Source organism: Besnoitia besnoiti, chromosome VII (genome assembly GCF_002563875.1).
Source record: "Besnoitia besnoiti strain Bb-Ger1 chromosome VII, whole genome shotgun sequence".
NCBI classification, from domain to species: domain Eukaryota; phylum Apicomplexa; class Conoidasida; order Eucoccidiorida; family Sarcocystidae; genus Besnoitia; species Besnoitia besnoiti.
In genome coordinates this window covers 879,969-895,249 of record NC_042362.1, presented here as the reverse complement: position 1 = coordinate 895,249, position 15,281 = coordinate 879,969, and the positions used below count along the sequence as shown (strand labels likewise).

General features: G+C 58.6%; 3 protein-coding genes across 3 annotated transcripts; all 3 read right to left on the bottom strand.

Moving 5' to 3' along the window:
• Positions 1–1,499: 1,499 nt before the first annotated feature.
• On the bottom strand, positions 1,500–5,846 carry BESB_077230 (uncharacterized protein; the record flags this gene model as incomplete). The annotated part of the gene is made up of 6 exons (XM_029366084.1): positions 1,500–2,979; positions 3,367–3,439; positions 4,017–4,092; positions 4,348–4,497; positions 4,853–4,948; positions 5,352–5,846. The coding sequence occupies 6 exons, from the start codon at positions 5,844–5,846 to the stop codon at positions 1,500–1,502; spliced, it is 2,370 nt and encodes a 789-aa protein (XP_029217515.1).
• Positions 5,847–5,947: 101 nt separating this feature from the next.
• Positions 5,948–7,958, bottom strand: BESB_077220 (uncharacterized protein; the record flags this gene model as incomplete). The annotated part of the gene is made up of 3 exons (XM_029366083.1): positions 5,948–6,402; positions 6,691–7,132; positions 7,827–7,958. 3 exons carry the CDS (start codon positions 7,956–7,958, stop codon positions 5,948–5,950), a joined length of 1,029 nt encoding a protein of 342 aa, XP_029217514.1.
• Positions 7,959–11,718: 3,760 nt separating this feature from the next.
• On the bottom strand, positions 11,719–13,477 carry BESB_077210 (uncharacterized protein; the record flags this gene model as incomplete). Its single annotated transcript, XM_029366082.1, has 2 exons — positions 11,719–11,865; positions 12,578–13,477. 2 exons carry the CDS (start codon positions 13,475–13,477, stop codon positions 11,719–11,721), a joined length of 1,047 nt encoding a protein of 348 aa, XP_029217513.1.
• Between the last annotated feature and the right edge of the window lie 1,804 nt (positions 13,478–15,281).

Here is a 15,281-nt window from a genome sequence, read left to right as displayed (position 1 = left end):
TGCGAGTCGAAGCGCTCGGGGGCTTGTGCGTTCATTGTTTTCCGCTAAAACGAAGAGCGAGTCGACTTTGCTGAACGCGTGAGCGTATATACAGACATACAGGCTCGGTGTGTGTCCTCCGCACAGCAGGTCGCTCTCCGTAGCTTGTGCGCTATGGCGCGGGGGTCGCGAGAGAGGCGTTCTTACGCCTATCCCACGCTTTCTTCATAGGGATGTGCAAAGAGAAAACAGCGACAAAATGAAGTGGACTCTGAGTCAGCAAGGGGCGGCGCGTGTCCACTTTTCTGCCTGCGTCGGCTCTCACCGTTTCTGTGGGAACATCTCGATGCTTTGGAGATGTATCGCTCATAAACTTTTTGAAAATGTGCCTCTGGCGATTGACGGGCCCCCAAAGAGCTCTTGTTTCACAGGCTTTGCTCGGTCATCTTAGCTGCCAGCCGTTCCTTGTGTCTCTTGACTCGACAGCGGCGCCGTGGTGCTACTCCTTCGCTTTTGTCTCCCGCTGTTAGTCTCCACCTTCTTCGTCTTTTCTGCGCTGGCTCACTGCCTTCTGTCATCTGCTCTGTCTGCCCTCTATTTCTGTCACGCGCCTTTCCTTCGTCTTCAGATGTTGTGTGTGTTCCTAGCTACGTCCTTTTTGTTTCACGCTCTGGGGCAGGAGCCGCGGCTGCTGTCCACTCTGCACCGGTCTCTGGAGGCCGACTGGGGGGCCACTTAATTTCGGGTACTGGCGCGCATGAGCCATGCAAGCTCCGCGCGTTTTTCCAGGCAGACAACCGGCAAATGCAAGTCTGGCAGTTCAACACTAAACGTTCTCGAGTTAGCCATTGTGCACATTCACATTTTGTTCGCACTACCTCGAAAGTGACAGGAAAATCGGAACACTGCGCTGCCCACGTCTACGCAGGCACGTAGGAAGGCAAGGACAGGAACTCGCCGGCGCCTGCATTATGCTGCAGGACCAATGAGACTGACGGGAAAAAAAGCCAGTTGCGCTGCCCAGAAAGAATGCACTGCGGCGCCTCCCTTCGCACGCGGCAGCATAAGGACGTGGATAATATAAATATATATTATATGGACAGCGTGCAAGCATGTCACATGTAATCGCTTGCGTATACATAGCAGCAAATACGTGGCTACGGAATCGGCACCGAGCCGCCTATTTCTGCACCGGAATGAACGAGACGAAAACAACTCGCGCGCTGCACGGGCGAGCGTCCCTCACCATGCCAACCATTTGACAAAGGTACGAATGAAGTTTCTCACATGGAAATGAGCACGGTCAACACGACAGATGATGCACGCGAAACCGTGCCTGCTAGGAAGCCCTCGAGCTCCGTCGCCTGTCTGCTTGGAAGACTGGAACGGGCGTCTAATTCCCACAAGTTGCGAGTGTCCCCCAGATATATACACATATGCATGCAAACACGGCTACAAGGTCCGAAGAGAAAACCTGTGTGAGCACTGTGTTACTACGGCGAGAGCTCGCTGCTCTGGTCTCACGGCCGAGTCGTCACTGTTGACTCTTTCTTCGGAGGAGGCATGAAGGCGGCCTTTTTGACTGCCGCCCCGCCGCTGGATCCCGCCGTCGCTTTGCCCTTCGGTTCCGCAGCCCTCTGCGGCTGCGTCGAGGCGCCGTCTCCTGCACCCCCGGTGGCGGGGCCGGCCTTCGCCCCCCCTGTGTTCTTCGCACCAGAAGGCTTCTGGGCATCCGCGCCGGCAGGTTTCTTCGCCCCTGCTGCGCCTCCCTTCGCAGGGGGCTTCCCGCCGCTGGCCCCCTTCGCGTCGGCTGTCAGCACGGCCGGCGGGCCTCCCTTGGCACCATTCGGCGTGGCGGCTGGAACTTTTTTGACCGGCGGCGGGGCCGTCACCTTCGTGGCAGCAACTGTCGGCGCTCCCCTCGCGTCGGCTGCCTTCGCGGCCTTCGCTTTGCTGTCCGCCTGGCTGGCTTTCGCCTTCGGCTGCGGAGTCGCGCCGGCCTCTGCCTTGGCCAGGGGGGCCGCTGTATCCGCAGCCTTCTTTCCTCCCGTGGCGGATGTCGCCGCGTTGGCCTGTGCTCCCTGCGCCCGGCGCGGATCCGCCACCACCCCGGAAGTGAAGACCTTCTTGGCAGGCTCGCCGGCCTTTTTCGCCCCCTCGGACGCGGGCTTTCCCCCTTCTTTCGTCACGGCTGCAGCGGGCGCACGCGGCGCGCTCCCGCCTTTTGCGCCTTCCTCAGTTTCCTTCGCCGGTGCTTTCCGCGCGGCCATCGATGCGGCGGCGGAGACTGCGGGGCCTGCAGGCTTGCTCTTGCCGCTGCTTCCGCTGCTCCGCTGGCCTGACTCGCTGCCGCTGGACTTCTTGGTTTCGCCCTCCTTGCCTTCGGGTTTCTTGCCTTCGGGTTTCTTGCCTTCGGGTCTCGTGCCTTCGGATCTCGTGCCTTCGGGTCTCTTCCTCTCCTCGTTGCTCTTCGCCGCGCCCTCTGCAGGCGCTCCTTCGCCGCCTGGTTTCCCGCGCCTGGACCCGCCCGTCTCGTCCGCCCAGAGCTGCGAGGCCTTCTTGACCGGAGGTTTCGGAGCCGCGGCTGGGCCGCCAAACACGACTTTGTGCACCACTTCCATTTTCTTTCGCACGACGCAGAGTACCTCATTCTGGTCTTCCGTGCCGTCGTCCGGGCGGGCCACGTCCACCATGATGTCGAGGTACTCGGGCTTGTGCTTCGCGGGAGGAGGCAACTTGGCTAGCGAATTCTTCAGGTACGTGTCGAGGTTCACCGCCGCGGGATTCGGCTTCGGCTCGGGCGCGGGCTTTGGCTCGGGCGCGGGCTTCGGCTCCCCCTCGCGCCGACGACCGCCAAAGAGCCTCTGGAAGAAGCCAGGCTTGTTGTCCTCCTGAGTTTTGGGCAAAGACAGCTCGCGGTTCGCAAGCTGCGCCAGCGCCGTGGCCCGCAGCGCCGCCTTCGCCTTCAGACGATCCGCGGAGCCAAAGTCGAAGGAGGCTCTGAACGAGCAAAAGACACACCGCGCGAGGCAAACGCCCCGTCAGCCCACCACGCACCCGGGGGAAAGGCGCAGATGGAAGCCCGGATGCACACGCGACAGACACGCACGCAGTCAACGCGATAGCAGCGCCAGCGGCTTCTCGGGCCAGCCGTGCGGCACTGCGCGCCGCCCATCTGCGTCTGCCCCGCTCGGAGGGAAGGCGCATGCAACCAAGAACCCACATCCGGGACGCCGAGGCCCTGCGCGACTCTGCGGAGAGTCACAGGGCGGACACAGCACACGCGAACTTGCAGTCAGGCGACAAAGATTCCACGAAATGGCCACCTCCACCGTACACTCAGATACACTTCGCCAGGATGCGGCAGACATCGAAAGGCTGACTGACCTCAGAACGTCGTCCTTGGGCAACTCGGGACCGTCAGAGCCTTCGAAGCCTTCCGCTCTGAAGAAAATCTCTCCTGAGAAGTCAATACGCGAAAGCCCAGACAGAAACCCACTCGTGACGCGAAAAAGTTCTCTTCCTGCACAAGCCGCACGCGCCTGAGAGCCTGGGCACTGCCACATGGAGAGAGAGACGCAAAAAGACTCCCGCGCAGACAGCTCGCGATCGTTGACAGGGGCGCGAGCGAGTGCCCTCCCGATCCCAGGAGCCGCAGCTACCCCACGCCTGCCGCCGCGGATGCTAGCCGAAGGCTAGCGGGTCTAGGATACCATGTAACCCGAAGCCCGCTTGCCAGGACCGCTTGTCTGCCCAGTCCCTCATCGTGTATGACGCTGGTGCAACGCGGATAGGGTGAAGGAAAGTGCATGCGCGAAGAAACGCAAAAATGCATATGTGTATATATTCATATATATCACTTGCAAGTTCCTGTGCCGGCCCTGTTCGCCGCGGGCGACCGTGCCTGTTGTAGAATGTGCTTGTCTCCGCACGCGTCTCACCGCGCTTCGCGCTGGCCCCTGGCTTCTAACTCGCCCTCTCCCCCCTCCCCCCCCCCCCCTCCCTCCGCGTCGCATCTGCTGGATCGTAGTCCTTACCGCACACTTGAGGCACGGCGACATTTTCGCGCAAGTCCTGCGGCACGAAGAGCGCCCACGCGGCCGTTCGCTTCAGCTGAAAACACACAGGCACTCGGCGCGCGCCACGTTGGGTGAGAAGTTTGCGGAACCACGTGGACATGTTGATTCTACTACACACATCGGAACCACAGACGGTGGAACACAGTAAATAATTGCCGTATTCTTTTAAGACGCCCAAGCCCGCCTCCAGCTCTCGATGGCTGTGGACGGCTGGCCATCGCCACGCGGGCACGGCGCCGTTACCCCGAGGCAGACTCCAGGGAGGCGCTATGGAGCACCTGCGACTTACACGAATTTTGTCAACGCGCGCGTCAATCATCTCGGTCATTCCAATCATTTTGCGCCGGAACTCTCCTTCGCCTGTCTTCTTCCGCTGGCCAAGCACCGCCACGAGCCCGATGTGGAAGCCTTTTGCGGAGCCGTCAAACGGCAAGATCAACTGCGAGAAAGCCGCATACCCGTCTAAATGCATGACGCCCCAGTCGCCAACCCCTCCACCAGCAGCTTACCCATATATATATATATATATATATATATATATATATATATATATATATATATATATATATATACATTTTTGTATGGCCATGTATGTATCTGCATCACCCGTGTATACATACACATATAATGGTATGCGTGCGTATGGCTATGTATGTCTTTGCACTCGCACATACATATATATATATATATATATATATATGAGTGTAGATGTGTATAGCTATAATGCATGTGCAGTCATCCATATATATATGTGAATATATGTTTGTATGACTAGACGTATTTGTTTCACTCACCGCCTGGTCAATCTGGCACCGTATCCTGCTGTTTGGGTAGACGGGGTGGACCTCTGGCCTCATGAGTTTCGTCCGGTGGCCGGAGAGCAGCGATACCTGAGGCGAGACGCAACGAAGCGGACAAGCCGATGCACCCGATTTCCATTCCGGCTGTGCAGCGCCTGCCCGGGGGGCAGGGGGGGGTTCTTGTAGTTTTATGGCTAGCCATATAGATACCTAACCAGTTGAAAATGCTCCCACTGATCAGAATCATAGTATAAGTCACCACGCATGCAGTACCAATCAGATAACAACTGGAGGCCTGGAGGTTTGTTACGTTCCGTGCAGTTGTAGGTAAAAGATACGTTAGAGACTTATACGAGTGTTTTCGAATGCGCGCGAGCTATCGTGGTCCTGGATGCGGCTCACGTAGGCAGCCAGGGAGGTAAGCGAAGCGTACTACAGAGAGGATGCTTACGGCAGCGCCTCGCATCAGTCAGATGGCATGCATTTCGCTTACATAGTTCGGGTCTTCGCCGTCGTAGAAGGCAATGCAGTATAGTCTGACTTTGAGGTTTCCTTTGGTAAAGTATTTCGCAAACTGGAAGAAGACGCGGTCGACGTGGCTGATGTAGATTTCCAGCTTTGTCCACCGCTTGACTTCGCTGATGATAGCTCTCTGTTGTTCTTCTGGGAGAATGAGCTGCGTCATGACGATGGCGCCCTGCGGTGCCGACATATTCTGGTTTTTCTCCGCTTCCACGAGCTGATTCGCCAGCTGCTCCTGTACGTCTTCTGCAAGATGTGTGACAACCGGCTTCTCTTCCTCTGGTTTCTTGGATTCTTCCTCCTTGGCGGCAGGTGGCTCAGGCGCTGGAGGCGTGGATGGGGGCTGCTTCGCTTCTTCTTCCTTCTCCTTCTCCTCATCTTGCGTCTTGCTCCCCTCTTCCGGTTTTTTCTTCTCTTTCTCCTCTTTCTTTTTTCTCTCCTCAGCTTCCTTTTCCTCCAGCTCCATCTTCTTCTTCGCCTCCTCCTCCGCCTTCTTCCGCGTCTCTTCTTCTTCGCGCTTGCGGCGCTCTTCTGCCTCCTTCTTCTTGCGCTCCTCCTCTTCGTTCTTCACGAGCGGCGGAGGCTCGGGCTTGGGCGGAGTCGGCACCGTGGACGCAGTCGGTGGGGGTGAGGGCGGCGTCGCCGGCGGAGGCGGCGGCGGAGGGGGAGGGGGGGATGGAGGGGGGGCGGGCGGTGGGGATGGAGGCGGGGCAGAAGGGGGGGAGGAAGCGGGGCAGAAGGGGGGGGCGGAGGGGGGGGCGGAGGGGGGGGCGGAGGGGGGGGCGGAGGCGCTTCAACTTTCTCGGCTTTCGCAACAGGCGGAGGCTTCGGCTTCTCAACAGGAGGCGGGGGCTTGGGTTTCTCCACAGGAGGCGGGGGCTTGGGTTTCTCCACAGGAGGCGGGGGCTTCAAGACGACAGGAGGCGGCTTGGGATGCAGCGCCGTCGTCAGCCGGTAAAGGTAGTCCAGCGAGTGAATCTGATGGAACTCTGCTGCGGCCTCATAATTCTCGTCGAGAAACACTGACGGACACACACGCAGACACGCAGATGCGCATCTCCACCTCGCGGCATGCCAAGAGCGGGAACCGCTCCTTCGTTCGAGTGCAACTATACATGCATGCGCAACTCCGCGCCCGACCGAGGGGCGCGTGTACTCTAAAAAGTCTCTAAACCGCTTATTTTCAAAACGAATCATTCCCGGTCCATCGGCGTCCTCAGGAGAGAACGGGACCTGTCTCCTTGAGCGTCTCGCTACATACGCATTCGGGTTGAGTATGGTGTGGTCCCCCGCCGTCTGTCGGGTCTTACGCTGAATCTCTCGGCGCGCAGTGGGACCCTGCTTCTGTCCGATGATGAAGACTTCCGCCCGTGGCGGAGGCCAGACGCGATTCAGGCGGGCCTGTCTCTCTCGGATGAAGGCCAAATGGTTCGCCTCCTCCTTCGCCTTCCGCTCCAGCTTCTTCTGACGCCGTTCCTCCCGCCGCGCCTCGCGCTCACGCTCGGCTTCCTTCTCCGCGCGCTGCGCCGCGAGGCTCTTCCGGCGGGTCTGAGGCGGCCGCGACGCGGGGCCAGGAGACCGCGAGGAGGCCCGCGTGCGCCCGCAGGAGACGTGGCGCCTGCCGCGTCCCTCTGCGTAGCCCCCGTCCCGTTCCGGCGAGGACGACCGCGAGGACGACGCCTCCGAGGCGGTGGACTGCAGGTGGCAAGTAAACGCTGGAGTCTTGTCGAGGCACCGATCCGCCAAAACTTTCTGAAAACCGCAGCCACACCTCACACACGTCTCCTCTGCTCACGCGGCCGCGCGAGGACGCAGCCAGATCCCTGGAGATACCGACGCGCAGCCACCACCGGCAGGCGAATTCTCTGAGCTTCCCGCGCGCCCCCCCTCCCCCCCCACCTCGCTCACGTACTGAGTCTCTCAAGCCTCCAGCGAGAGAGGCTTGGTCCTGCTCACAGCCGAAAATGAGCAGCGCGCGCAGTCTGCTCCGGTCGAGCTGCAGCGAGCGCCATCGCCATCCCCCACGGTACTTGCGGCAGCCGAGTTGGAATTCTATGTCCTACTACACGAAGTCTATCTACATCGACAAACCCGTCTCCTGCCCTTTCAGGCCCCCTCCCCTCCCCCCGCCCCCCGCCCTCCCCCCCTCTCTCTCTCTGTTTCGGGGTCTGGAGATCAGCGGCGCAAGCAAAGGCGAAAGAGAGCGGCGCCAGTGCGCGACAGACGCGACTGAATCAGGTGCGCTGCAGCGGCAGCGAGGGTACGTGCAGGCAGATAAGGCGCGCAGACTTGGGCTGGGCGGGGCACGAGGGGGGGAACTCAGACCCCTCCTTCGGGTGCAGCTTTGAGGAGAGCTACAAAAGAGGCTCCGTACAGCCGGGGCGATGGCGGGCACTATAGTGGAGGCAAGAAAGCTCGAGAAGGTAGACAATAAAAGAGTTCTCACCTTGGAAATGACGACGTCGTCGAACTCCGACTGCGAGGCGTGTGAAAGCGAGTGGCGCACGCGGCGGCGAAGAGGGTTCGTGCCGGGGGGCAGGGCCTCCGCCCACGCGGTGGCGCTGAGGCGGAGCGTCATTGGCGATGCGCGGAATTAGAAAACTTGGGACTGTAGTCAGCAGTGGCGGGGGACAGGGGCAGAAGACCTCGAAAGAAAAGAAAAAGGGCGAAAGACAGGTGCCAAGGCCGGCACAGAGACCACGGCAGTGGAATTCAGGCAGAAGAGTGGGATTCTGACGGGGCCGTGCGAGCGAGATTGCGAAGCGCAGCTCAAACGGATGCGGCGAGGGCGTACACACCTCGCGAGGAAGGGATGACGGGCGGGACGAAGGAGACGGGAGCAAGCACTGAGAAGACTCGCTTCAGGTGCTTCAAGTGGATCGTGAAGCGAAAAATCGAGAGAGAAACAAAACAGGTATCCCAGTTGCGAGAAGGGCTGCCAGGGCGATGCGGAACCCGCGGGCTCACGGCGGTGTGCGTTCCATAGGTGAAACGGCTTCAGATGTCGGACGAAGCGAAAAAGCGGAAGCCGCAGAGTCCACAAGGCATCATTTTTGTCCCAGAAGAGGATGAAGCCTGCACGGGGCAGCCGACGGTACTCAAGTCTCCCTTTCGTTCTGAGGTCACTGTCACAAGGCACCGCCGCGTGGCGATGGAATTGCACTGGTGCTGTACAGAAGCACAGATCTGTGAAGAAGGGAGGCAGACTATTGCAACGTTTCCCCTGAAACTGAGCCCTTTCCCCAAGTCTACGTTTGATCGTCGTCTTCTGTCCCGGGTTTCAAGGCTTTTGCTCAATTTCGCGTCCTGCGATCTGTCCCTAGTGTCGACACACCGCGGCGAGGACCAGAGCGCCGGGTCTGATTGCACAGGGTGTAGTATTCAAAAAAAAGGGGCGAATTCAGGGCAGAAGGACAGCAACCGATAGAAAAAGCCCGTATCTACTCTCAAAAGGGAAACGGTTTCACGCGGCAGAATCGACATTCTCCGTCGGGGTCGCGGACATGGCGCCGCCGTCCCTCGACGTAAGATCGCACAACACATTCGACGTGCCGGCGTGTGTTTCCACTGACGCCCTCGAAGCACACTTTCGCACCGACGGGGTTTTTTCCGCTTTCTTTCGCACGCGTGCAGTTTCCCGAGGGTGAGCAAGCTTGCGCGTTTCGTTGTAGAGAGAGACGGCAGAAGAGGCGGAGGTCGCTGTCGAGTCAAGCGCCGCGCACCCCAGAACGCTGTGGCTTGTCGCTGGGCCGCCGGGGAACGAGTCACTTCGTGTGGAGAAAAAACGCAAAATCCGCTTCAGTGTGATAAGTTTTCGCAGATTTCGTGCCAAACATAAGCCGATTACCGAACTGCGCGCGACATCTGCCGGACTGAATCCGTTTTCTCCGCAAAGCGAAATAAAAGGGCAACGCCGTACAAATGATCGAGGCTCGACGCGCCATGCTCGAAAAAGAGACGTGCCGGCAGTGCGCGCATGCGCGCAGCGGTGCGACGCGTACAGCCCAGGGCTTGACCCTGGAAACTGCCCAGAGTGCTCTCCCATGCCTGTTCGGGAAAAAATCTTTTCTTGCCCGAGCTACGGGTACGGGGTCGTCCGCTGTCTTCGTCTGCCCTCTTGCGGCTGCTGAGCAACGGCCCTCGCCACGGCTTCCGCTCGATACCACGCGCAGGCGACTGCGCGAAGGCGGCTTTCGAGCGAGGCGCATACACAGATAACCGCGTAACGCGGGATAGGCGTCCCTGGATGGACAGATAATTTGTCTGCAGAAGGCAGGCATCTGCGGACGCGCACGGAGCATCGGCATGCTCGAGGTAACTGCACTCGTGTCATGCCCCGAGGAAACCCCGGGAGATGTCCCTGGTGAAGAGGTCTAGTGGAAATGTGCGAAAACGACTGGAACGAGCCTCAAAGAACGGATGTCCGATCCGCAGGCGTGCCAAAAGTCGCAGTCTACAGGGGGGACTACGCGCTGTCGAAGCTGCGCAGCCAATACGCAAAGAACGCAAGATATCGGCATCTGTTTATCTTACTCGCACACTCCTGCACACTGCTTACCCCGGTAGAGAAGCATCACGCCGGCCGGCGTCCTTAGTCCATTTCCCGCAGGCATCTGCTCTCTGTTTAGACCGCCACACACATCTGCACGCACCTGGCTGACTTCGCTACCCAGGTGTATCCGAATTAAATGTGAGCTGATATATATATATATATATGTATACATCGGCATGTATGTGCATGCACATTGGGAATTTGATAGGCTCCCAGTCACATGTTCGTGATGCGCGTGGGTAGGGCCCAAATCGATGGCTTCAGCCCGGGCTTGAGTGTTCGTTGGCTGCGACCTGAAGGGAGAAGAGAAACGCGGGTGGAGAGACGACGCGCGGAAAGGCACGCCTGCAGCGTTGCCGTCGCTCTCGACGAGTGCGGGGACCCGCAGGGTCCGAACGCGGGTCACTGCGCCAGCAACCCGGGGAGTTGAAACCCCGGGGTGAAGGGCGAACGGCTGCGGGTCTCGCGCAACAGCGCGGCGAGCCGATTTTGTGTGCCGGGCGACGTCTTCTGCTGACCTGAAGGGGGGCAGCTGCCGCAGCCTGCCCGCGCGGCACGGGGCGAAAGGGAAGGAAGGGAGGCAGGACGAAAAACGTCGTGCGCGTCCTCTGGCATGCCCTCTTCGCAGCTGCTTTCCTTTCAAACAAAGAGTGTGTCCGCTTGTGTCAAGAGGCGCATGGCGAGCGAACCAAACGTGACTCGGCGCGACCGAGCCTGCAGAGTTGTACGTGGCATCCTCGCACTTCGCCTCTGTGCGAGTGCGCGTACTCACCCCTCGTCCCTGCAGCTCCCGCAAAAAATGGCATGATTTGTCTCACCGACCGACCTCGAGATCGTCCAGGTGTATATGTGCCCGCGGAGCTGACTTCGTTTGACTCAAGGAGTCCTCTGTTCACAGCTTGTACCGTTACCTTCAGGAGCCCTGCTCGTTGGTTGGTGAGTCTTCCCACGCGTTTCGAGGCTACCCCTACGCGCAGGTGTCCACAGAATTGCAGGGAAGCGAGTGACGCTCGCTTCTCGCTGAAGCCGAAACGAATTCCCAACCCGAACACGCTGAGGTAAAAACTCGAGGTAAAATCTTCGCATGCGAGGCATGTGAAAACAGTGCAGACATCGCCTAGCGAGAAGGAGTTGCCTCGCGGCACAGGGCAGTGAAGGCAAGTAAGTAGGTGCGTGTGCGCAAAAGCCTAGACATGCAGATCGTTTTCTCTCTCGCTGGATCTCAAGGCATTCGCTGCTTGAACCCGCAGGGTCATCCACGTGCCGCAGTGTGAAGGCTCTCCATGTGAAGCAATCCTCAATAGGAGCCCTGCCAGAGGAGGGACGCCGCCTCGGTATGTTACTCTTGACAAGAAATCAAAGGTCCGCAAGGCTGCATCTACAATTTCCCTGTGTAAAAAGCTCTCACGCCGGCGTCTCCTCTTACGCCTGCCTCCCCCCCAAACTGGGCGCGGGCAAATGGCCGCATCCCCTATGCCCGACTCTCGCCTGCCCGCACATAAGCACGTACGAATGCATGTACATATATATGTATGTACGTATATATATCCTATATGAGTATGTACTCTGCGTGTATGTATTATATATGTATGTATTACTCGTATGTATATATAAGCATATAGATATATTTGGAGTTACCCGCACACGCCTGCCGCCACAGAGGAGTTCGCACAGGTCCTCCGCCCCGCGCGGCAAGCGTGGATCCTCGCGCACACGTGCCTGTACCCCACTTTTTTGTTTCGTGTGCCTGTGTGATTGGCTTCTAGATGCAGAGGACGAGAAGACTTTAGATTTCCATCGGCTCGCGACGCTCGTTCTTGAGTTTCTCCAGGAACATCTGGTGCGCCTTCTCCCACGCCTCTTTGAAGCTCTGCGTGGTCGTCTCCTTCGCAGCGCGTCCTGGCAGCTTCTCGACATCCACGCAGGGGTCGCCCTGGAAACGAAAAAGCGGCAAATATCGAGGACGAAGGCATTAAAACACTGCAGCTCCGCAGCACGAACCGCCAAAGAAGAGCTAGGCTGAACGCAGCCAGGCACGCTGCGCGAAGCGCCAGTTCCTCTTGGGGCGCCGGAACAGGAAGGACGCGCTCCTTCCCCACGACAGAAAGACAAAACTGCGAACTCAGAAGGAAAATAGAGCACTGCGTGTTGAAGATCTGCAAATCAGTAGCTAGGCAAGGACACATCTACAGACGCCCGTCTGCACAGAAAGATGTCGATTCGGAGAAGACACACACAAGCGAATGCGGAGTAGTTCTGACAGAAAACCTAGGAATCCCATTAGCAAGTGTAACATGGAGTCTAGCTTCAGTTGTTATCTGATTGGTATTGCATGCCTGGTGGCTTATACTATGATTCTTATTAATGGGAGCACAGTTCCCTGAGTATCCAATCCAGTGCTCTGCCTTGGGCATTGAAACTAACCCACAGTTCAACCCTTCCACCGGCGCCCGCGCTGCCGCCGACAGACAGAACTACGCGAAAAGGCACGTCTCCTGCACACTACCAGATAAAACAAAGAAACTGGAGTGCAGTTACGCATATGCATACAGTGGAATATGCAAACGTTCATGTCTCGCGTGAGTGTGGATCAGTCTGTCGGCGAAGGGAAGACGTGAGAGAACGCAGGCGGAGGAACCGCGTACCTTGACGACGCAGTTCCACCAGACGTAGGTGCCGGCGACTTCAGGTTTCTTTCTCAGACTGAGTTCTAAGAAGGGTGCAACTTCGTCTTCGCCTTCGTCCTCTGGTTTTCCTTCAGATTTCTCTGCGCCTTCCTGCTGCCTCCCGTCCTCGCTGTCCTTTGCGTCTGCGGGTTTCGAGTCTCCTTGCCGACCCTCTGCGTCTCGCCCCGAGTTAACTTTCTCAGCGAGCCTCGCAAGTCGTTTCCAGTTGATTTTTTTCTCGACGAGTTCCCAAAACCACATGTCCTCGTCTTCCTCGATGGTGTGCGGGAAGGCCCCACTGAGCACCGCGGTCCCCTTGTACGTACAGCAGCAACTGTCTGTGCGGAGCTCGACCTTCAAGTCCTTTCCTCGCGCGCCTTTTGGCAGAAGAACGTCGACGACGACTTCGTGGCGCGTCTGACTCCAGAAGTACCGGCCCTCCACGACGCCTCCATTCTCGATCAGAAGCGTTTCGTCTCTCCTCTGCGCCGCGCGAGCTGCAGATGCACTCGAGCCGGCGCCCGCGGGCTCCGCCGCAGGGGCGGGCGCGAGGCCGATTCCCGCTCTCGCGTCATGGGTGGAGGAGCCGCTGGGCGACTGCGGCAGATGCCCGCACCGAGGCCACTCGTGCGCGTCTTCGAAGGCCTCCTCTGCAGCGGTGTCGCCTTCCAGGTCGATGTCTTCGTCGTCGTAGTCAAGTTCTTCGAGTTTCTTCCGCGGCGGCCGCGTCTCCTCCTGGCCTTCGATGGACAAGCCTTCGGGGCCGAGCGTGACGCGCTGCTTCTCCTCGAAGCGCCGCACGCGCGGCCGCGAAGGGCTCGCCTCTTCGTCCTCCGAGGACGAGACTTCCATTTTATCCCACTTGCTGTAGTCGACCATCGTTCTGCGCAGCGCAGTGTGCGACGTTTACGCGGCGACGCGGGTACAGCCGGCGAGAGCGAAAAAAATGCGGAAATTCGCCTTCGAGGCGAAAGGGGAGAAAGGAGGAGACCGATGACGAAGGGGGGAGAGCCTCGGGGGTGCGGAGGACTGGGAAGGGGAGAAAAAGGAGAAAAAACTTCGGTGACCGCTTGGGAAGAAACTGCGAAAGAACTGGCGGAGAAGCTCGTGTGTCTCACCCAGCTCACGCGGACGCCAAGGCTTGGATAGAAACGCAAGAAGGCAGCAGCTCCTCCTCTGTGGAGGTTTTAGCTTGAAAGAAAATGCGAGCAGACGTTCACCGAGCTAAAAAAACGAAGTAGCGAGAACGATCTCTGTGAAGCGCCGCAGAAAAGTCCCTGGTCAAGAGAGCGGCCGCCAGACCCTAACTCTTTCCGTGCATGCACGGGTCAAAAATCGCGGCGCCGGATCTACACACCCTCTCGCCCCCCCCCCCCTTCCCCCCTCTCCATCCGTTCCTGTTGAACAATGCGCGATCTTCCGCATATGCAATTGGAGTTTTCTTTGCAATGCAGGTCCCAGAAAGGTCTTTCTCTCTGTCTCTATATCTGGTGTGTGCGCCGAAGTCTCTGTCGGGGGCAGCGTCTCCCAGTCATGGACGATCTCCTAGTGAATCCGCGCGTATCTCCTGGCTCGCCCCTGTGAAGAAATCTCTCGCGTATACCCTTCGCTGAGCTAGTTGAAGGGAAGGAGTGTCACTGCCGGCCTGGGAGGAGACGCTGGCGCCAGACACAACCAGGCTGGGCTAATACCCGCCGATGGCGTGCAGCCGATTCGCAGAATGGCGTTATCCTCCTGCTTCAGCGGACAGCTCTCATCTCCGAAGTGATTCTTCGTCAGATACGGCTACTTAGAGGCGAGTCTCTTCTTCAGCCTGTCCACGTTCTTGCTCCTTAAGGGCACAGCGAGGGGAGGGAGTCGGCGGACACACGCGCACGTCCAGGTGCATAGCTATGAATCTATGAGCACATGTAGAGAGAGAGACGAATATATATGTTTAAATGAGATACAACTGGACAAAAAGCTTTTTCGGTTTGTGCTAGCGGCCTTTTCAGGTTGTGATGCTTGCAGTAGAACATCCCGAGGCTAAGTGGGCGCAGCATGGATCGCCCTTTTCAGAGAACGCACTGGAACCCTGACCCAGACCGCGGACGCCTCGCGGCTGAAAGAGGCTTCGCAGGAGAGGACAACTGAGGCAGACGGGAAGCCGGTACAGAGACGCAAGTGTTTTGGCGCCTTGTGCGGGTCTCGTAGCTTTCCCCTGCGACACGGTTGCCGTTACGCACAGAGAACCGCGATATGTCTCTCAACGCGCATCACTTGCCTCAGGTGTCATTGCCCTGCTCAGCCAGAGACCCCTTGCGCACGTACCCGTCATCTCTTTCTTCGGCGGGACTCGCCACTCATCCGAGCCTCAAGACACTGAAACTAAGTCCGCTGCGTCTAGCTTTACACGAACGGCGAAGTTAAGGCAGGGCGAAACCGGCAAGCTCGCTCGAGTGAACACGGGTCTGTAAGCCGGGATAGAGGATGAAGCGGCGCGCACGTGGCTCACGCAGCGCCAAAAGGCGATGCCAGTTGCTGTGCAGAGCCTCTGCACGGGTGTTTCCACTATGTTACGAGTTGAAGCAGAGCTTGGCGCGCGGGGGGCTGCTTGTCACCCCGAGGTAGTTGAGAAAGTTTTTACAGCGGGGCAGCGTGCATTTGACTCAGCTCGGACGTGGTTCGCCATTCCGACAGCCTC